The sequence below is a fragment of the Bos mutus genome, chromosome 22 (assembly GCF_027580195.1).
Source record: "Bos mutus isolate GX-2022 chromosome 22, NWIPB_WYAK_1.1, whole genome shotgun sequence".
Classification (NCBI taxonomy): Eukaryota; Metazoa; Chordata; class Mammalia; order Artiodactyla; family Bovidae; genus Bos; species Bos mutus.
The window spans coordinates 57679450-57702403 of NC_091638.1; the positions used below are offsets into that span (position 1 = coordinate 57679450).

Genomic DNA, 22954 nt, shown 5'->3' on the forward strand with positions numbered 1-22954 from the left:
TAAAAGGGTACCGAGGCTGGGCTCACGGGACGCCCGCACGTGGAGGCCATGGGGCTCTGGCTGTCCCTGCACCACCAGAGGCCCCAGGATGCGCCCCGTCCCTGCCCTGTCACCTCCCCCCAGGCCCCTCTCCTCCCACCTCCCTGCCCCTCAGCCCGCCTCCTCCCTTGTTCCTCCACACACACCCCTGCCCCACTCTCCCTTCTCGGGGCTCTCTGTCCCTTCCTCTGTCTCTTTTCCCACCCGCCTGGCTTTCTCTCTCTCTCTCTGCTCCCTCTTCTTCCTCTCACCCTGTTTTCCACCTGGGCCAGAACCTGGGCCCGTCCCCACCCAGCAAAGGCCACTCAGCCCCACACTAAGCAAAGCTTAGTCCCACCTGAGACCTCCTCAGGGTTCACGTGTCATCGGCTCAGCCCCTTGGAGACCTTCGCTTCCCTGGGAGGCTCCTGGGCTGACTGCACTGGCCACAGAGGAGGCTCTGGGTGGGAGGCACCGTACCTCTAAGGCCTTGCACTGGAAAGGGCTGTCAGGGCCTCCGGCTTCGTAGGAGCCAGCGCATCCCATGGCCGCACCCGGATGCTGGCGGCATGCTTGTTTATTAAGCTGAGTTCAAAGAAGGGGTGGGAAGCTGGAGAGGCAGGGCGGGGGGTGGGGGAGCCTGGGAGGGGCATGGGAGGGGCTGCATCTGGGCCATGCTCCAGGTGGCCACGGGGGTGGCATTATTTCTTGGAGGCCTGCTTCTTCCAGGTGGCTGTCTTCTTATTGCTCTTCCAGGCTTTGTTGAGAGCACGCAGATCCAAATCAGCCTGGATGATTCTAGAAACCAAAGCAGAGAGAAGCAGGCGCTGGGCGATGGGTGGAGAGGGCTGGTCTGCCAGCACCCGGGCCTCTCTGGCCTGAACTGGGGAGGGCGGGCCCCGCCGCCTCGCAGCTGGACCCCTGGGTGTTGCTCCGATCGGGGGTCCTGGTGACACTTGTGACCTTCCTGGATGCTCAGTTTGGCTTTTCTGTCTTCATGAGAAAATAAGAGGTTTTCACGCAGAACATGATTTGCTTCACCGTTACCACGGCCAGCGTGTTGGATCTTGAAGGCCTAGGACGTTTCTTGCCAGGAGGCAGCAGGCAGTCTCAGAGCCGTGGGGCTTCGCCGAAAAGTCTACCAAAGGCCTCCATCTCCACCACCCAGACCACTGCCGGAAGCACCAGGGAGCTGCCTCCAGGGCCAGCTGGACATTGTGCTGATAAAAAGGGCCAGATGTCGGGGACTCCTGGAGGACCCACGCCCGAGGGAGCAGTGACCTGCCCGAGGCCCTCAGCTCCACGTGGCCTCTGCGGCCTGTGGTGGAGCCGGGAGCCCTTCCGTGAGCCACACCCATTCTGCCGACCACAGGAGGGTCCCTAAGCCCCCGGCCGGGGTGGCAACCTACTTCCTCTCGGCTTCGGTGGAGGGCTCCTCCAACTTGTCCCCCAAGGCCAACGAGGAGAGGCTTCCTTGGACGTCCCCCGAGACCGCTTTCTTGGATGAGGTGGGGTCTTCCAGGCCCGGGACGGAGGCTAAAATGCTGCAGGGGAGGCAGGAAGGGGAGGTAGCGCTCAGTGGAGGCACAGCCGGTGTAGAGGGGGCCCGGGCCAGCTGCCCTGGCTCGGCGCCAACCTGTCAAGGTTCCGGTTCCAAGAGAAAAGGGCACTGGAGCTTCTCCTCCCGAGGTGGATGGAAGAAGGACCCCCCCTGGGACCCGAGACTCCCTGGATATGTTTCCCTGGCTTCTGTTTACAGCTGGACCTGTCCTTAACCCTATGTCTGCCACATCGGTACACCCAACACTGACCACTGGAAAAGTCGGCCAAGGGGGCTCTGCAGGGCAAGCAGAGAGAGGCACAGAGGCCCAGCAAGTTGGTCCCCATGTACCGGGTTAAGGGTTGACTGTGTCCCCCCGATCCTCAGGCTGGAGTCCTAACTGCTGGGACCCCTAGAACGTGACTTCATTTGGAAATGAGGAGTAGAGACGGGGTCACACCAGAGCAGCGTGACCTCTCATCTACCTGGGGTCCTCACGAAGGGGGGAGTGTGGACACAGACATGCCTGGGGGACGCCTCATGAAGATAGCTGTGCTGCCCGGCCTGGGAGCCCCCAGGAGCGGGAGGGGGGCATGAACAGACCCGTCCCTGGCCCCTGCGGAGGGAGCGCGGCGCCCACGCCTCCGTCTGGCCTCTGGCCTCCGGCCTCCTGAGATTCCGGACGGCACCTGCTCAGGCCTTTGCAATGCTCGCCCCTCAGGGCACCTCAAGGCTCTGCAGCCATCATGGACGATGCACCCTCTCCTCGGAGAGCCCAGCCTCCAGAGGCGGCTCCCTGGTGGTCTCCCCTGGGCCCAAGGCGGATGGCGTGAATGGAGGGGGCCCTCCCTCCTGGCAGCTTCAGGGCTTCTCCCTGGCACTGGGCCCCACCCTTCACGGTGCCCTCCTTGGACTGAGCCTGGGGGTGCAGCTGAGGAGGAGAGGCTCGCGATACTGGGCCCGGCCCACGCCAGCTGCCGCTCCTTCCACTGGGGCTCCTCCGCCTCTTCCGATGTAGCCATGCATCAAGTGGCACAGCCGGGAAGTGCTTCCCCTCATGGATGGTGGCACTTCACAGTTTACAAAGCCTCTGCTTCAGTTTATACGGAACACTACAGTTTACAGAGCCTGGCGAGTATTCCATGGGCGCTTACAGCACTGTGCTCCGTTTGAAACGCACTGTTTAGAGAGCTGGTCAGCTGAGAAGGGGTTCTGGCATTTACGAGTGTCTTGTGGTCGACGGAGAGCTTCACAGGGTGCCGGGTACCTTACAGTTTGTGAAGCACGTTCCTAGCTCCCAGCTCAAGGCTGTCTTTGTGTTTGGGTCGAGGGCACATGGAGTTACAGGACGCTCTGGAGTCCACGGGCCACGTCAGTGTTCACGGCCCCTGTGGCTGGTGGGGCAGGCGACACCTGACAAAGGACTCGATCTTTCAGATTTCACCTCAGTCCGCACAGTGCTCCTGGGCTTACCGGGCACATGACAGTTTACAAAGCATGATGTCATCGCAGAGCACATCACCTCTTAGAGCTTCTCGTTCTCTTGACTCCCTGCTCCGAGACGGTCCTGGGAGCACGGGGTCTTCTCCCTACTGGTAGCGGGCAGGTGGCTGTCTGATGCTGTGTGCGGGGTGCCGCCCGGCCCCGCCTCTCCTGGCATTTGCCTGCCTTCTCTGTTCCCTACGCCAATGGAGGGGCTGCAGGAGGGGCTCCTCGCCTGCCAGGCCTCTGTAGGGGGCTCACCTCCTGGACACATCGCCCAGCGGCTGGGCCGGAGCCACAGCTTCACTGTCCTCTCCCCACCGCCCTTGCCAGGCCCTGTGGGCAGGCCCAGGTGGCAGCAACCACAACAGCGGCGGGTGGATCTGTGTCTGTGGCCCTGAGTGTGGGCCAACCTGCCTCCCTGGGCCCACGCCCTCTGAATCCAGGTGGCAGCAGGGCTTCCCTGGTGGCTCAGGCAGTAAAGAATCTGCCTGCGATGCAGGAGACCCAGGTTCAATCCCTGGGTCAGGAAGACCCCCTGGAAAAGCAAATGGCAACCCACTCCAGTATTCTTGCCTGGAGAATCCCATGGACAGAGGAGCCTGGCGGGCTACAGTCTATGGGGTTGCAAAGAGTCAGACATGCTTAGCAACTAAACCACCACAGACAGAGGTGGGTGGCAGGAAAGCAGAGCCCAGTGGGTGGGTCTCCTGAGACTTCCTGTGCTGGACACATGGCGGGGTCTCCTCACCCCCACCCAACCTGCCCCTGTGCCCCAGATGGGTTGTGGCTCGTCATCTTAGGAACTCAAAGCACCACCAAGTGGAGAGGCAGAGTCAGGCAGAGCAGGAAGGACCCTGGGTGAGGGGTGACCAGCAGAGGATTCACAACAAGAGTGGGGGTGACCCTAATGGGGAGGCACCCCCACCCGAGCCCTCCACAGCCCCCAGCCACGGAGCCCACCTTGGGGAGGCCTTAGTGCCTGGGGCCTATCAAGGGCTCCACCCCCTGTGGCCTTGCCCTCAAAGCTGCCTGGGCTACCCTACTGCTCAGACCACCCCCACCCCTGGCTGCCAGCTGCACCCACGGTCTGGGAATCTGGTGGCCCAGCCTCCATCACCCCTACCCCGGGGGCAGGGGTGAGCACCTGGAGTCTCTAGGTGCTTTCAGGAAGATCTCACTGCTCTCTCCTGGGGGAGTGGGGTCCTTCCTGCCCCGGGTCGTGTCACCACCTTGCCCTGGTCCTCTCTGCAGCCCAGCGTGCCTCTGTCCACGGGCACCATCGCAGGGCCTGCCAGCAGCATAGCCTGCCATGGCCACAGGGAGGCCTGCCCGAGCCCCATGAGGGCGGCGGGAAGAGCAGCTGCCAAACACCCAGGTGGCAGCAGCTCAGACTCACGAGGCGCCGCCTCCCCAGGACGCCACCCTGCGTCCTCCCAGCTGTCCTTCTGACCCAGCTGCTGTCCCCCTGCCCCAGGCTCTCGTGACCGTGCCAGCCTGCTGAGCCCTCCCGCGGCAGGGGGCCCTCTGTGCCTCCCATCAGGGGCCCCCTCGCATGCCGAGCCCTTTTGCCACTGCCTGAACCCTGCCCCAGAGCCGCTGTGTGTCAGAGAGAAGCCAAGGGGGTGAGGAGAGGGCTGGGCCAGCGTGGACGCATGCTGAATACAAGGCTGCCAGGGACGGAGGCTATCTGCTTGATGTCTCTTGTCTCCAGGCTGGCCCTGGCTCCCAGCTGTGGCTCTGGGTACCGGGTCAGGAGCCTTCACTGGGCCTTGCATAGGTGGCCCTGTCCTGGGGGTCAGAGACGATGGCTGGGGCCATGCCTGGAGCGTGCTGCTCCTCCCCTGCCTCCATTCAGCCTGGCTGGCTGTATGCTGAGGGGCTCGGGGAGGCTCCTTCCTGGGTGGGTCTGTGTGGGAGGAAGGAGCCACAGCACAGAGCACCCGGAGACCTTGAGGGAAGGCAGGCTCACCCTGGGAGTGCAGGCTGTTGGACCAGTTGGTGGGGCAGGGAGGGGATGATCTGGTGGCCGGAGGGAGAACGGGACCTGGAGCTACTGGAGAGGAAGGCAGGGGCGGGGGATGCTTTGAGACCAAACCAGCCCTCACCCCCAGGAGCCCACGAGCCGAGGAAAACAGCCCCTTTCCTCCCTGCTGCGGCAAGTACCCACAGAGTATCTCCGTTCCCCTCTTCTAAAACTGTTAAAAGTGTGTAACACAAAATTTATCACCTTAGCAGCTGTTCAGTGTACAGTTCAATAGTATGATGTATACAGCATGACGTATGTTCACACTGTTGGGCAACAGATCTCTTCAACTTTTTCATCCTGCAAAGTTGAACCTGTCCCCGTTAAACCAACCTCCCCATCCCCGGGCCCTGGCAATCGCCACTCTGCTCTGTCTCTACGGCCCTGACTGCTGTAGGGGCCTCACGTAAGTGCAGTCGTGCAGTATTTGTGGTGTGTCTGGCTTATTTCACAAAGAAATAAGCGTCCCGGTTCATGCATGTTGCAGCAGGTATCAGAATTTCCCTCCTTTTTAAGGCTGAATAATACTCCACTGTGTGGACAGACCACGCTTTCTTCATCCACTCATCCATCGATTGGGTGGTTTCTCCAATGCTTAGTGCACTTCACTCCCTTTCACGTCAGTTTCCGGCCCTATGGATGAGCAACGGTAGTGCAGACCCAGGTCTTGTCCACCTCTAAATCCCTAGGGCCAAGCGCAAGGCTGGGCAAGCAGCAGCTGATTAGAAATTGACCAAGTGGCCTGACTTTCAGGCTGCAAAGGGGTGGCCTCTGGAGAGAGGGCTCTCCCATCACTGGAGGCATGCAGAGGTGGCCGGTGATCAGCAGACACCCTGTTTGCCAGCCTCTTCTTGCTCTGACCCGGCCTCTGATGCCCTGGGACAAGATCAGCCCTCGGTCTTCACTCAACAGACATTTCCCAAGGGCTTCCTTTGTGCTGGGCCCCGAGAAGAGGATGTGAAGACAAGAAAGCGGGGGTCCAGGGCTTGTGGGGCAGGGCTCCCAGCCCTCCGATGGCTTCACACATGCCGAGACCTGCAGCCACTTCCCACCCACTGCCTGGGCCTCACGGAAGGGCCGGCCTCAGGCGGCCCCGCCCCCAGGGCTGTAGGAGTCTGGGGCCTTCCCGGGAGCCCTGTAGCACCCCCTCACTGACCATGCCCTGGGCACCCCACTCTTATGCTGTTTGCCACAGTCAGCCTCTGAGAGGACCCACCCCAGCCAAGGTCTGACTGCAAGACGTGAGAGAGCCCAGGCAAGAACCACCGGGCTGAGCCCAGTCAGAGGCAGTAACCAACGATTCTCTGGCTGCACACAGCCGGGCTGAGCCCAGTCAGAGACAGTAACCAACGATCCTCTGGCTTCACACAGCTAAGCTGGGGTGATCTGTTTCGCAGATATAGACAGTAGGAACTGTTGTTATGGCAACATCTTCCGGTAGAGATGCCATTCCCTTTTCCCCCGAGTGCTTTAAAACTGTCAACGTTATAGGCCTTTTGAGAATTTGGAGGCGTCCTACTGGTTTATAATATTTTCAGGAATCTGCCCCTTTCCAACTGCAAGAACCTGGACTGTGTGCATGTTGCGGGGGGTCGGGTGGGAGTGGGGGTGTGGTGAGTACGCACATGTGAGCGCACACCTGTATGACTTCTTTCCCCACAGCATCGACTCCCTTCAGAACCCTTGATCGCAGCAAAGTAGGGACCGGGCGCTCCTTCTGGCACGAACAGCAGCACCGGGCACTGTGGCTAGCAGCCTCCCAGGAATGCTGGGGAGCGTCTGGCCGCCACCGCCCAGGACGGGGAGCAGCGTGCTTCCCCTCACCTTCCCACTTGACAGACACACAAGCAGAGGCTGTTAGAGCCTAAGCGCTTGGCTCAGATCGCACAGAGAGGTGGTCTTTCTCCTGCCTGCCCCGCCCCTTTTATCTTAGGCATACGCAGGGTTTTCCCTGTAGCTCATCCTTTTGAGGACGGCTATCCCTTGTGTAACAGTCTTTGGCAGCTCCAACACCCCTCAGTGGAGGGCCGGCCTTCTTCTGAGTGATTCTGAAAGTGCCTCCGCCCATGGCCTTGGCTCATCTTCTGTTTGGCCCCTCCGGCCGGCCGTGTCTCCCCTCCTCCTTCTGTCTCAGCGTATTTTTATTTAGAACTCGCAGCCCCACTGCCTCCATCTTCCCTTCCCCTGGAATTGCTGATGAGCTCGTCTCCAAGGACCTCCAAGCTCCCCACTTTGAGTTTCAGCCACAACTTTCCTCTCCACAACGTCAGCGTCTACCCTTCCACAGGGTCCTCCAGCTCCTGCCTTCCCCACTAAGCATTCCAGGATTCTGGGGTCACGGCCTGACCTCCACATCCCTCCAGGAGTGGATTTCTCCCCAGACCTCTTTAGGGTCAGGCAGACATTCTGACAAAGCCCAAACTCAGCGCCCTGGCGAGACACTGGTGTCAGGACTCCTAGAAAACTGAGGGCCTAGTAGGAAGAGCGGGCTGTCGGACTCAGCGCGGTGGGGGCGCAGCCACAGGCAGGCCCGTGATGGCGGGCAGGCAATGCTTCTTAGGCAGGTGCTGCCCAAGTACTCAAGAATCCGTGCAGACTCCCAATACCATCGTCAGCAGCGTCATAAACCCCAGGCTTGTCCCTGGACCAGGCGATATGCTTTTGCCACCGAGACACCTACCTTTGTTTCTCCCACACCAAGGGGAGCCCAGGCACCTCCCACAGCACCAGCCCCTCCCTTCCAGCCACCCTGCCCTGCGCCTAACCCTCACCCCACCCGCTTCATGTTTTACCTGAATTTGTAGTTCTCAGGCAGGAAGTAGCCCATCTTGCAGTCCTGTCGAGCCTGGAAGATCTGTTTCAGCAGATTCTGCCTGCTGAAGCCATAGCCATTCAAAACGCAGCCCCCAAAAAGCAGCTTTCCCCCAGCGAACATCTGTTGACACACAAGGACACAGCGCAGGCTGCCCTCAGCACCAAGTCTCAGGACGGGCCGCTGCTCTCAGAGCCTGTTCCCGGATCCAAGCCTCCCTTTGGTGCTCCAGGGAAGGGTGTGCTCTCGCCCAGGTGCCCCAGTGAGTATGGCCGAGCCTGTTTCCTAGCCAGACCTCTGGGTCAGAGGGCGGCCTCACCGTCCCAGCCTTTGCTCCCTGCAGGCCAGACCGGCTAAAATGCCCCTTCCCAGAGCCCTGGGGCGAGAAAGTGTCTTTCTTCTCAGAGGCCCCTGACCCGCTCTGCCTCCAAGCCACTTATCCCGTATCGCTGATCGTCTGGTCCTGGCGTACGGGGGCCCCCGAGGGCAGGAAACGTAGTTTCTCCTGCTGCTCTCTGAACCCCTACCCCCTGTCTGTCAGTCTCAACAAGAGAGGCCTGTCTGAGGTTTCTGTGCAAGGGTAGCTGTTTGTTGCGGCCCAAACCAACAAGGAGACAACCAACATTCCACAGAAGGAACACAAGTAGAGAAACAGAGACAGTCTCACGTTGCGGCCCAAACCAACAAGGAGACAACCAACATTCCACAGAAGGAACACAAGTAGAGAAACAGAGACAGTCTCACGCTGCAGGTAAAAATCGTAATTAAAAAGCAGGATCTCAAAGCCAGAACATTCTTGGGCAGGCCAGATACCAAAATGAGAGCAGGGTGTGGCCCAGGGCTCCCCACAGCGCCAGTGCCGGCAGGTACCCAGTGCGAACAATGAGGCCATCTGGAGGAGATGATAGAGTGATTCTTTTTCTAAACTGCATTTTCCAAAATCTTTGGGTGAAGCATCCTCTGCCCCTTCAGCCTCCTGGGATGGGGACGCGTGGGGCCAGCCTGGGGTAGGAGGCTGGGTTCGGGGGACGAGGGTCCAGGCTGCAGCCCCAGCTCAATGTGCTGGGGGCCTCTCGGTCTGTGCTGCTCTCTGGGCCTTGGCCTGGCCCCTATGCCTGCAATTCTGTGAGGGTAGCAGCTGCAGAGGCCAGGGTGGTGGCAGCAGGTCGCCCTGGGCCCTGGCTCACCAGAATCATGCCCTGCATCACAGCGTACTTCTTCACCAGCAGGGGCGGGTCCCTCTGCAGCGGGCTGTCCAGGTCGTAGCACAGCAGGCGGTAGGGGTCGTGTCGGCACTGCCGAGAGAGAAAGCAGTGCCTGTCACCCCCACGCCAAGGAGACGCGCTGGGATTCCCACGTTCTCTGCCAGGTCAGGCTCCTCTGAGCCCCGAGCCCCGCACCACAGCCCCTCTAACTCCTGCCCAAGGGCCCTTCAGCCCCTGCTGTGACCGTCCCTTGACCATCCCCAGAGGATGTCTCAGGTCCATTCAGGGCCCTCTACTGGTGAAGATCATCGCAAAGACGACTGCTCACACCACATGACCTCCACGAGCCAGCCTCCTGGGTTCTGCAGGATTTGTTTCTCCCCTTTACCTGGGAGAAGCCCTGCAGAGATCTGCAGGTGAGTCCTGTTCCTGGGGGTCCCCCTTTCCAGGACTCCTCCCCGCTCTGTCTACGCCAGCTGGCTGCCCCTCTGAACACCCCTGGTCACCCAATCCAGCCAGAACCTGAACTGAACTTATACTTCTGGGTACAGCCTGGTCAGTCCAGAGTAAAGCTGGTCTCTCTCCGCTCCTCCTTGGATGCTACAGATCCACTGACATGACTGCTGTGTAATGTGATGTCTTCTGATTTTATCTGTCTTTTGTTCCAGGTGCCCCTAGCTATCCTGTCTGCCCTTTCAGTTTAAAATGTGAAACTGCACCCAGGGTTATAGCTATCAGAGCAGAGGAACATCAGGGAACATTTTTGCCTTAACCGAAGACCCCAGAACGGTGGAACCAGAGTCACTGTGAGATCCACCACCACCCCCGGGCCTGTCCTCTGTCCTCAAATCCCGCCGCTCGCTCCTGCACTGCTTCAATCACCTCAGGCCAGACCTGTACCATTCACACTGCCCACACTGGGCCACCACGCCTTTCCGTACTTCCAGACGATTATTCGTGAACAATGAATAGCCCTGAGATAAACTAAAGTCAACGCTAACCTCCCACATGGCCAGGGATGATATCCATACACGGGCAGATGCAGAGCAGGTACTCAGTAATAATGCTCATGGAATCTAAAGAAACTGGAATTGGCTCCAGAAAATACATGTGGCTTTGATGTATGAGCCCCATAGGAAGTCTTCTGGCCTCTGATCAGAAAAGTTCCACTGCCAAGCCCCGGGCCCTGGCTGGCGTGCAGACCCGCAGGGGGACACTCAGGGGTCAGGGAGGTGGCACCCGGGGGAAGAGGGCTGGAGGGGGCATCCCCAGGGCATACGTGGAAACTTAGCACTCAGGGTTGCAGCTGGAGGAAGAGAGGGCCAAGCAATGGGTCTAAGAAGGCCCAGGGCACCGAGGCTCTGCAGGCAGTCAGCAGGACACGGGGCTCTCGTGCTCACACGTGCTCACACCTGGGCCCTCCGCGCCCCGTGGTCTGAGGACGGGGTCACCGCGTGGAGCGTGCCAACCCTGCCGGGAACGGCTAAGACCTGGGAACAACTCTGCAGCAAGGAGACGGGGTGGATTCCACGCACCCCTGACTGACCGACCCCTAGGACTTCAAGCACAGTGAGCTGGAACCTGGAGCAGCCACTCCCCACCCACTTTCACACAGGCCGCTGCCTCCGCTGGGAACACTCACCCACCAGCAAAAGCCTCTCTTCCTGGGAGCCATGAGCTGACCCTGAGGCGGGCAGCCCTGTTCTGGGATCCTACTGGCCCTGTCTTCTCACGGCCCTCGCCGGGGCTGCCATGAGTGCCCCCCGGGCACAGGACCCACACTGGGGTGCTCGGCCATGAACACTCCAGAGCCCTGAGGGTTCCATGGTGAGTGCGGCTCCTCTAAATACTCAGTCTAGTGCATGACCACCATGTGCAGCTTGTGGTCTGGAAGAAAACAGCAGCACCCTGATGGGGCTCAAGGTCAGAACAGGCCCCCACCTTGAGTGGTGACATTCCTCGGGGACAGCAGCATGAGTGGGAGAGAGTAGGAAGAGCGTGTGCGAAGGCCCAGGGGAAAGGCGATGGAACAGGGGCCCCAGGCGCTCAGTCAGAGGCCCAGCCCATCCCAGCCCTGGGGTCTCCCCTCCACCCACCTCCTGGGCCTGCACAGGACTCACCTGGATGCAGGGAGAGGCGCGGCCCTGCTGCCGGTGGCTGTAGAGCATGTCCAGCAGCCACTGGAGTTGCCCCGAGCTGGTGGGGTTCTGGCCCGACACGACCCCGAACACCAGCACCTGACTGGGGTCTCGGGGCGCTGACAGGAAGCGCTCCAGCTCCACGTCGGACACCAGGGGCGCCCGCACCAAGCACCTGCAGCCAGCCCGGATGTCCTCTTTGCTAATGAGCTTCCGCAGCACCAGGGGGCAGTCGGAGAGTGAGGCCGCCCACCTGGTGGGGCTGCGAACCTCTCTGGCCTTCCCTCTGCCAGGAAGAACAAGCAGGTGGCACTCAGTGGGCGGGGCGCAGGCTCCAGCAGCCCAGTCCCAGACCCAGGTGGACAAGTCCAGGTGGCCGCGGAGGTGGAGTCGAGATCCAGGCAGTTCTAGCCTGGCCTCCGCCACCAGTGTGCCGCTCTGCCTTCAAGGGGCCCCCTAACCTCTCTGTGCCTCAGTTTCCTCTGGTGCAAAGCGGTATTCACAAGGGAATCCATCCATCCAACAGAATCATCCTGAACACCCTTCTTTCTCACACATCTCATGTCCCATCCAGTCTATCAGCAAGCTTGTCCACTCTACTTTCAAAACAAATCGAGGATCCAACCACTTTCCCTGCCCACACTTCTAGGAACACACCAAAACCCTCAACTGCTCTTGCCTGGCTGCCTGCAAGTGCCTCCTAATGGGTCTCTCAATTATCCTGTTATAACCAGGTGGCTCAGCTGGTAAAGAATCCACCTGCAGTGTGGGAGACCTGGGTTCCATCCCTGGGTTGGGAAGATCCCCTGGAAAAGGGAAAGGCTACCCACTCCAGTATTCTGGCCTGGACAATTCCATGGACTCTATTACATGGGGTCTCAAAGAGTTGTTCATGACTGAGTGACTTTCACTCCACTTCTTAACCAAGTCACACCCAGACATGGACAACTTATGATTATCAAAGGGGAAAAGAGTGTCGAGGGATAAATTAGGAGCTTGGAATGAACATATACACACTACTGTACATAAAATGGGGCTCCCCAGGTGGCCCAGTAGTAAAGAATCTGCCTGTCAATGCAGATTCATGGGTTCAATCCCTGGGCTGGGAGGATCCCCTGGAGGAGGAAATGGCAACCCACTCCAGTATTCTTGCCTGGACAATTCCACGCACAGTGGAGCCTGGTGGGTTACAGTTCATGGGGTTACAAAGAGCGACTGCACACGCATGTACGTACAGAAGATAAGCAACAAGGACCTACAGCACAGGGAACTCCACTCATATCTTGTAGTAACCTGTAATTCTGTAATATCATTTAAGGAAAATAACCTGAAAAGGTGTGTGTGTACTTTGTTGTATGCCTGAAATGTTATTAATCAACTATGCTGTTGTTGTGTTTACTCACTAGGTCGTATCTGACTCTTTGTGACTGCATGGACTATAGCCCGCCAGATTCCTCTGTGCGGATTTCCCAGGAAAGAACACTGGAGTGGGTTGCCATTTCTTCCTCCAGGGGATCTTCTTGACCCAGAGATTGAACCCTCATCTCCTGCATTGGCAGGTGGATTCTTAACCACTGAGCCACCAGGGAAGCCCATTAATCTATTACACTTTAAAAACATTTTTAAGAGTCAAGTCACACCATGTCACTACTCTCTTCCAGCTCCCATCTGCACAGGATAAGAGCCAAAGTCCCTGCGAGGCCCTCCAAGCCTGTGCTTGATCCGGCTCCTTTCTCGCCCCCTTGCTCGCTGCACCAGGCGCTGTGGCCTCGTCTCACCCTCCAACCTCAGGGCCTTTGCTCCTGCCATTCCTGCTGCCTGCTTGGCTCTACCCCCAGACACCCACTTTCTCACCTTCTTCATGCCTCTGTGCAAATGTCACCTTCTCAGTGACACTTTCTCTGACCGTCCTGTTAGGAACTGCATCCTTCCACCACCAACAAACGTCCCCTGTCCTCGCCTATTTTCCTTAGCACTGCTCACAATCCAAAATGATATACATTTTGCCTATTTTGGTTGTTTTATTTCTCCATCCCAACAGAACAAAGATTACATGAATCCATGAGTTTGGAGAGTTCTACTCAGCAGGATAATAGTGAAGATTCAGTTGTTGCTGTTCAGTGGCTAAGCTGTGTCTGACTCTTTGGGACCCCGTGGACTACCAGGTTGCAGGTTCTACCAGCACACCAGGTTCCCAAGTCCTTCACTATCTCCCAGAGTGTGCTCACACTCATGTCCATCGAGTCGGTGATGCCATCCAACCATCTCGTCCTCTGTCACCCCTTCTCCTCTGGCCTTCAATCCTTCCCAGCATCAGGGTCTTTTCCAACGACTTGGCCTTTTGCATCAGGTGGCCAAAGCACTGAAGCTTCAGCTTCAATATCAGTCCTTCCAATGAATATTCTGGGTTGACTTCCCTTAGGATTGACTATTCTGATCTCATGGCAGTCCAAGAGACTCTCAAAAGTCTTCTCCAGCACCATAACTCAAAAAAGTCAGTTCTTTGGCACTCAGTCTTCTTTATGGCTCAACACTCACATCTGTACATGACGACTGGAAAAACCATAGCTTTGACTAGATGGACCTTTGTCAGCTACGTAATGTGCTGCTTTCTAATATGCTGTCTAGGCTGGTCGTAGCTTTTCTTCCAAGGAGCGAGCGTCTTTTACTTTCATGGCTGCAGTCACCATCTGCAGTGATTTTGGAGCCCAAGGAAATAAAATCTGTCATGTTTCCACTGTTTCCCCATCTATTTGCCATGAAGTGATGGGACCGGATGCCATGATCTTAGTTTTTTGAATGTTGAGTTTTAAGCCAACTTCTTCACTCTCCTCTTTCACCCTCATTAAGAGGCTCTACAGTTCCCCTCACTTTCTGCCATTGGAGTGCTATCATCTACATAACTGAGGCTGTTGATATTTTTTTCCCAGCAATCTTAATTCAAGCTTGTGATTTATCCAGCATAGCATTTCACACGATGTACTGCGCATAGAAGTTACATAAGCAAGGTGACAACATACAGCTTGTTGCACTCCTTTCCCAATTTGGAACCACTCAGTTGTTCATGTCTGTTTCTAACTGCTGCTTCTTGACCCACATAGAGGTTTCTCAGGAGACAGGCAAGGTGGTCTGGTATTCCCAACTCTTAAAGAATTTTCTGTAGTTTGCAGTGATCCACACAAAGGCTTTAGCAATAGTCAATGAAGCAGAAGTAGATGTTGTCCTGGAATTCTCTTGATTTCTTTATGATTCAACAAATGCTGGTAATTTGATCTCTGGTTCCTCTGCCTTTTCTAAACCCAGCTTGTACATCTGGAATTTCTCAGTTCACATACTGCAGAAGCCTAGCTTGAAGGATTTTGAGCATAATCTTGTTAGCACGTGAAATGAGAGCAACTGTACGATAGTTTGAACATTCTTTGGCATTGCCCCTCTTTGGGACTGGAATGAAAACAGATCCTCATAAAATAAAATGAACAGTCTCTGTGGACCTACAGGATCTAGCAGACATACACATACTCTATGACAGCCATTTCACATCCAGGAACATCCCAACTAGAAAGAAGGACATATGCAAACACCAGCATGGTTTGTCATTACCCAAACGGTAACCAACCTAAATATTTGTCAACATTAGGATGTGCAAAATTTTTAGTGTAATCCTACAATAGATTATTACATAGCAATGAAAAGAGGCAGAATTTTGCCACACAGAACAACATGGATAAATCTCACAGTATAACATTGAGCAAAAGAGGCCAGACCCCAAAGGATACATACTGAATGGTTCTATTGAAATAAGTTAAAAAATAAACACAAAGCTATGAAAGGGAAATTCTACTACTTCTTGGGGCCGATGGGGTATGCTCACTTACAGATACACACTGAGCTATACACTTAGGATTTTTTTTTTCATTTTTCTGTATTTTATAAAAATCTTTAAAGCATATAAGAGATACCTTGATCCTATGCATTTTTCTAAGTTTTCTTGAAACCTCATGAATCAGATGGTGTCACTTCCTGCCTTACAGCTGCACAACGGCTTCCTCTGAGGCTCACGGGTGCGCCTGGCCCGGCTCCTGCCTGCCTTTCTGTGCTCACTCTGCACCCCTCTCCCACCTTCCTCACGATGCCCTGCCCTGGCCTCCTCACTTTACCTCACACACACCAGACTCGTTCTTGTCTCGAGGTCCCTGTGCCTGTTTCGTCCTCTGCCTCACGTTCCTTCCCATCCTTCTTCGTTTCTAATCCTTCAGGCCTCTATTAACATATCTCTTCAGAACTGCTTCCCCGACCGTCTACCTAGGGGAACACATACCACCCCCCTTCCCAGTCACTCTCCATGCTTGGGGTGGGCTGGCCTTTTACCAGATGGTAAAAATCCTGGTCTTTGCAGCGCCAGTGGTCTCATTCACAGTGACGCACCATTTTTGTCCTCGCAGGAAAGCTGTTACAGACCACAGATGAAGGAGTGGGCATGGGTATGTCCCAATAAAACCTTACTTATGGGTCCTGAGGTTGGAATTTCCTATCATTTCACATGTCACAAAAAACTCTTGTTTTTCCTCCTAAGCATTTAAAAACATAAACATGACTCTTAGCTAGCCCATAAACAAAGCAGGCAGTGGGGGCCAGATTTCAGCCCTGGCTGTAGTTTGCCAGCCTATGCTCTAACCCTTTCTACTTTCTTCCCAGGCTTTATCCCCGTGTAAAATATTTTAGCTGTTCACATGTCTCTCTTCTATCTTTTCTCCGTTTTTGTCCACCGTTGTGAGTCTCCTACCCATCTTAGCATCTGACACATGAAGCCCACCTGCGTGGAGCCATGGCCTTGGTGTGGAACTTGCTGGGCTTCTTCCGCGTGGGGCTCACAGGAGCCGACTCAGGCTCTTCCTTTGAAGCTACTTCAATCAAGGACTCGGGTCGGGCTGACTGCGACCGTAATGATAGCATATCTCCTGAGTACAGACTCAGCTTGGTGCTGCGCTCGGGGAAGAGCCCGGACTTCAGTCTGGTCCGATTGACTTCTGCCTCTTCCTTTACTGGGTATTTGATGGTGAACAGGCCTGTGGACAGAAGACCCTGGGGTTGCTCCCCTGGCCACCGTGCCCTCTCTGAGCCTGCGCCGCCTAGAGTCTGATGCAGGACTGCCCCCACTACTGTTGTCTGGCCCAGTGCTCCCACCCCAGTGCGAGTGGTGGGCCAGTCAGAGATGGCCGACTGGAAGAACACATCAGTCTCAATTCTGGCCCTCTGTCAAGAACCCAGCTCTGATCCCTCCTGCCCTGTGGGCCTGTTTCGTTCAGCTTTGTGTTCTTATAGCACTCAGTGTAGAGGCTGGGTGCCCAACGCGTCCCCGCTGTTCCTGGTGCCTCCAACTCTGTTCTTTGCTGTACTTACTTTTTCTTTTGCTTTCTCTACTACACTGGCCAGAGACCTCTCATTTCTTCATTCACTTACCAAACATTTCCTCAATGTCGGGCACTGGGCATAAAGATGATCCCCCACAGGGTTCCCTGCCTCTGGGAACTCCAAGCAGGAGTTGGGGACAGGGATGGGAAAACAAAGAAATATTCATAATGCTAGGAGGGAAGACTTATACTTAGAGCATGGACAAAGTGCTGTGGGAGCCCAGAGGAGTGTGTGGTCTGCTAGAAGGTATGGGAAGGCTTTCCAGAGGCAGCACGTAGCTGAACTGAGTATTTAGGGACAAGAAGCAACTCCCCAGGGAGGCCGTGGGGGGCACCACTGCCCTTGTGTGCCCAGCCAGGGGGTGGCATGGGGTGGGACAATCAATGTTTCTCCGTACCCCGGCCCATGAGCAGTGAGGAGGATAGCCCAGATATGGGAGGGGTCTCGAGGCCACCCACGCTGGCCCTGGAGACTCTGCGGGCATGACAGGGTCAGCCTGATGACTTGGCTGCTTTTCTCTCTTCTACCAAGACCTTCAACAAGGAGAAGAATAGGGGGTCCAAGTGGATGATGGACGATATGGGAGATGGAGCCAAAAAGTGAACCCTGTATAGGTGGGTATGAGGAGAGAGAGAGCAACAGAAAGGCCAAGAGAGACCCAGGAAAAAAGCAATCATGTGGAGACATAAAGACACACAGAGAGCTCTCAGAAGCTGAGGCTGGCAAAGGCCGCCATTATCAGCTGAACGGCCCTGAGGAAGCCCCTTCCCCACTCTGAGCCTCGTCACTCCATCACCAGTGGGGAATCCTGCGGCGCCATCTCCCGGGGTGGTGAAGAGCTGTCCTTGGAGGTGACCTGAAGGCGGCCGAGGACCTGGGAAGCCTGAGACAGGACTGCACCCCCGTTTCTGCCCCCTACCTGCCGCCAGCAGGATGGAGTTCATGAACTGGGACACTGTCTTCTGAAACCGCCTCTTGATCTCTGCCAGGGCCCGGCTCATCTTAGATATTTTTTCGTCCATGATGCTGATTCTGCGGGTTATCTAGGGAGAGGCCGAGGGAAGGGCATCAGCAGCAGCCCCACTGGGAGCCGTCTGCCCAGCCCAGTGACCACAGGCATGGCCCTGGCACAGAGGATGTGCTGTCCCTGCAGGGGACCCACCTTGTCCCCTCGGCCCAGTGAATTCCTGCACGCTGACTCAATCTGCCTCAAATGTCCCCTACCCCCAGGGACGCTGGTTGCTCTGGGCAGAACTGTTCCTTGCCTTGGACCCCCACTGTGGTCTCTATGCGGTCTGAAGTCAGAGGTTAGGCAGCCCTTTATGATCAGCTGCGTGGAAGCCTGTCTCCCCAACCAGACTCCAACCTCCTGGAGGACAAGCATCGGCTCTTGGTCTCCCTTGTATCTGGGAGCCAATCACACAGGAGGTGCTCAGTTTATGCTTGTTGTATTCTGAGTAACTGTATGGACAAATGCCTCTCAGGATCCTCTGCTGCCTGCATGACCCTCAGAACCCTTTTCACCCTGCTGGCAGCTCTCAGCTGAGAGGCCGCCGTGTGCCAGGGTTCCATAGACTGACTGGTACCCATGGGCACCAGGCCAGGTCTCTAGCTCAGTTTGGGATTACTGCAAAGGGCCACCTTGGCTCCACGGCTCCTGGGAGGCGAGTTGAGGCCATCCTGCAGGTCAACCTCTGCTTCTGCTGGGGTGGATCGAGGCTCAGCTTCTGGAGCTCATGCAATCAGTGTCTGACTTTTTTTCCAGGAAGTCCTGGCCGACTTGCTAAGCCAGCAGTAATCACTCTCCATGCTGAGCTTGCACACCTGCTCATTCCTGGCTTTTCTGCCCTGGATTCTGATCACCTTTTACTTTCTTTATCCCTAAAACTTCACCAGTCCCCTGAAGCAGGGTCCATGATGTCTGTCTCTCCCACTTCACACAGAGGAGGTGGGAAGTAATTTTTCCCCTGAAGAACTGAAGCCTCAAGTAGAGAATAGGGTGGGTGGTGGACAGACTTTTGAAGAACAGTGGCGTCAGCTACATGTCTCTCTTTGTCCTGCAGGCAAGGCTTCTGTAAAAAATGCCCCGATTAACAGCAAAGCCTGAACCATCCTTCTGATGGTTGGTCCCAATCTCTGTCTCTGGACTAATTTTATTTATTTTTAATTTATACCCAGTCTTGCTTCCAAAAAGGATTTGAGGCAGTACTGGGTGAATAAAGCATTTAAAATGAGGCATTTCCTTGCTTCCAAAGTGCTGCCTTGATAGAAATACTTAGTGAGGAGCCTGACTGCAGGGCCATAAAATCTGGGACTGCCACTCTACCTGTCACTCTGATGGGTGGTTCCTTCCAGGGTAATGCGTGTCTGGGGAACCATTTAACAAGTTTTCCAATGACAGGGACTGTGAGGGAAGAGGCCACCTTACCCGCATCCCTCAGCTTCCCTAGATGACCACAGGTTTGCTGATGGGTGACAGGTAGCCCCAAATACACACACACACACACACTCATGATGGAGCTGAACGGAATTTTAAAATCCCAGGAAAGAAGTGTGGGAAAGTTGGGTGGGCCTTTACACTTTACTATACAAATGGGGAATCTGAGACCCAGGACGGGATGGTAGATGAGATGGCCCGAGGCCCCCTCCTAGACAAGGATCTCTCTCTCAAGATTTCATATAAAAATACTGAGATGTTTAACCTGCAAGCGAGGCTTGACATTTGGAAATCCTGCTACCCACGATAAGCTTAATAGTTCTTCATTTGTTGTTTTTCTGGTCAGAAGGTTGTAAAATCCAGTACACCACCCTGCATTCTCAAAGAGAAGGGGTTATGACGAGGATGCTTTGGGGCAAGTCAGTTTCCTCTGTCAACATCAACATCGAGGCTACCATCGAGAATGCAGTGGTTTTCAGAAGCTGTTTTAATGTATTTGCCTATTTATCCCTACGCTAAATGTCCCCAAGACAGTTATGCTTTTTGAGTTACAACGTTCGTATATGATTTCAATACCTTAAACCATGAAATTTTTGCACCTTGTTTTATGTCGCTGGATATGTTCCAGTGTTTCCTACTTTACAGTCTGTGGGAACTTAAATAGAATTTATATCCTGTGGTTGTGTGAAAATTGTATATCTAAATCTTAAGTATGTTGAATTGGTTCATAGTGCTCTTCATGTCTACGGTATCCTTCTACTTTTTCCAATCTATTAATTCTATTAATTTTTGAGTTTCATATTGAAATTGCAACTAAAATCTTAATTTCTCTACTTAAAAAATAACTGTAATATACAGTAGAACTGTATGTAAGTTTGTTCTGTATTTTTCAAATCTCCTGTAAATGTGTTACCATACTTTTATAATTTAAAAAAATAAAAAAGAAAGAGTTACAGTGTACTTGTTAATAAACAACTTTCAGCTTCCTTCTGCACCGTCAGCCTCTGCAAGCTTCTTTAGTGGGAATTCCACCTTTAGATTCCTGCCGTAGATCTGCTAGAAATATAAGGCAAGCTGCACATGTGGTTTTAAATGTTTCTGAAGCCACATTAAAAAGTTCTCAGAAGATGAAATAAATTCTAATAACATATTTATCTAACACAATACGTCAAAAATATGATGACTGCAACATGTAATCAAAATAAATGATCGGTAAGAACTGTGACGTTCGCTTTTCACACTGAGTCTTTGAAAGCGTGTGCTTTCACTTCCAGCCCATCTCAGCCTCGAGCTGTCACATTTCAAGTGCTCAATAGGCATTTGTGACTCACACTACCGTGTTGGAACACAAGGCTTTGGACCTCTAATTCTAGCTCACGAAGGCTGCACTTAGTTAAGGAAATGTAAGATGTGAATGACTGTGGGGCTTTCCGAGGCCCAGAGGGCATGTTTGGATGTGGGCTTAAACGTGACTTCTCTCGGCTGTTTCATGAGGGTCTTCAACTGCTTACATCATGGTTCTCAGCCGTGTTCCAAATTTGAAAGATTATCAGACAGGAGGGTGCCAGGAAAAAGATGCATTACTGCAATTTTACAGGCACAAAATTTTTCTATTACCTACTGTCTCGATAAATCAATGCACATTTAAAAAATACAGTATCAAAAGGTTTTCAAGAAATATAGACATGGGACTGCATACATTCTGTGTACTTAGGCACCCAACAGTGACATTCAGAGTAAGAGCAGGGGACCACATTGACAGGATGGACTCAGCACAGTCATCTGTCTCAGCCCAGAGGGACTCAAAACCCGGAGGCTGCTTTGTCTTAGGTGTGGGGAGTGTAGGCTGAAGTCACAGGCATCTCAGTTTCCTGGCTGCTTGATGAGACCCTTGAATGAACCCAGCACCCCTTCAGCTTCCCTCGCTCCCCTACACCAAGCTGGTGAAGCTGCATCACAACCACGGTGATGCTTGTGCCCCTTCCATTAGGCTGAACGTATTCACAGACAAGAAGGAGTGAGGCTTCTTAAATATCCCTGGCGGGCAATCCAGCACATGGCAGCTGCCAATTCATGTTTATTGAATTAGCTAATCAATTTTAAAAGTTGAAATGCTACCGAAATGTAAGAAAAAACAGTGCAGTGCTTCCCTCCAGGAGAAATACAGGAGTTCTCCGTATCTCGCTCAGGTATCACTGCTGCTGCTGCTAAGTCGCTTCAGTCGTGTCTGACTCTGTGTGACCCCAAAGACGCAGCCCACCAGCCTCCCCCGTCCCTGGGATTCTCCAGGCAAGAACACTGGAGTGGGTTGCCATTTCCTTCTCCAATGCATGAAAGTGAAAAGTGAAAGGGAAGTCGCCAAGTCGTGTCCGACTCTTAGCGACCCCATGGACTACAGCCCACCAGGCTCCTCTGTCCATGGGACTGTCTCCAACAAATGTCTGCCTCGCCTGTGCCCACAGAAAGGGAAACTGGGACACTTCTGAGAGTTAAAGTGAAGTGAAAGTTGCTCAGTTGTGTCTGACTCTTTGCCACCCCATGGGCTATACAGTCCATGGAATTCTCCAGGCCAGAATACTAGAGTGGGTAGCCATTCCCTTCTCCAGGGGATCTTCCCAACCCAGGGATCAAACCTAGGTTTCCTGCATTGCAGGTGCATTCTTTACCAGCTGAGCCACAGGGGAAGCCTAAGAGTGGAAGGGAAGCTACTAATCATTTCTGGGCTGACAGGTGTAAGCCAGGACTGGGCCGGGGAAGACTGGGAGGTGTGGTCCCCCTGCTTCTACTCCAAGCAAGCCAATCCCCTGTGTGTAATGCCAGTGGCTGGTGCCACCAAGGAGTCCTTGGCTACCCCAGTGTCTCACAGTGAATGTCAACTGTTCTCCTCTAGACTTTAAACTCCTGGGGGATCAGGGACTTTGTCCCCTTCATCCTATCCATCTCTCTGCAATACTATGGACCGGCACAGAGGAGGTTCCATGAAGACCCAGTGAATGATGAACTGGGTTTCCAGACTCTGCCACTGTCTCACCTGGCCCCTTAGCAAGTACTTCATCTAAAGCAGTCCTCATACTGAGTCCTGGGGCAACAGACACAAGTAGGAATCCCCAGTTCAGTAGAGAAGGTTGGCTTATAAATAAAGCAGTGTTGGAATGAGGTGATTCATGGCTGGGAGGGCTGAGTAAGGGGCCAGGAGTACTCTACCTGGGACAGGCAAGGAGGTGGTGGAGAGGATCAACACGTGGGCAGTGGTTCTATCCAGCACCATCTCTTCCTCTTCTGCCAAAAGCACCATAATCTTCCTTCAGGAACACACTCCTGCCTACTCATCTGCTCAAGTGGTATACCAGGGGCTGATCACACCCCTCGGCTCCTGGGTTGGACACGACACTCAAGCCTGGCCAGTGAGAGCACCACACACTTCTGGCCACAGAGAACATTCCAGGTATGGGCACCAGATGGAGCCAATGATGTTAGTGTGGGCACCTCTACTGGAACACATAGCAAAAGAGGCTCTTTTTCTCTTGGGAAAACCGAAGCTGGAAGAACAATGAGCCCGCAGAGGCTCATGACCATCTGGTCACCGTAAGGTGAGGAAAACTCCTGGAGAACGAAGCCAACAAAGAGGAGGGCAGAGCGAGGGGATGGGAAGATCTCACAGAACGCTTTGAGGGCCTGGATCCAGTCATGTCCGACGCTGCCTATCTACAGACTGACTTCTCAGCTTACTGAGCCTACACTGTCTCTTCCCATGCTTAAGCTAGTCTGCACTGGATTCTGAGGCACCTGAAAGACACTCGACACAAGTTTCAGAGAGAAGACAGTACTAAAGTCTGACACTGAATGATGAGCAGTCCACTAGGCAGGGAAAGAGGTCAGGCCTT

General features: G+C 54.5%; 1 protein-coding gene across 1 annotated transcript in view; it reads right to left on the reverse strand.

Annotated features, from left to right (window-relative positions):
- Positions 1-248: 248 nt before the first annotated feature.
- Positions 249-22954, reverse strand: part of C22H3orf20 (chromosome 22 C3orf20 homolog) — a 51837-nt gene continuing 29131 nt past the window's right edge. The window contains exons 9-15 of the mRNA XM_070359731.1: positions 17553-17676; positions 16035-16287; positions 11204-11507; positions 9066-9173; positions 7859-8001; positions 1428-1562; positions 249-816 (exon numbers count right to left, since the gene is read on the reverse strand). Coding sequence (XP_070215832.1) covers positions 720-816; positions 1428-1562; positions 7859-8001; positions 9066-9173; positions 11204-11507; positions 16035-16287; positions 17553-17676 — 1164 coding nt within the window. The 3' untranslated portion in view covers positions 249-719. The remainder of the gene's footprint in view (positions 817-1427; positions 1563-7858; positions 8002-9065; positions 9174-11203; positions 11508-16034; positions 16288-17552; positions 17677-22954) is intronic.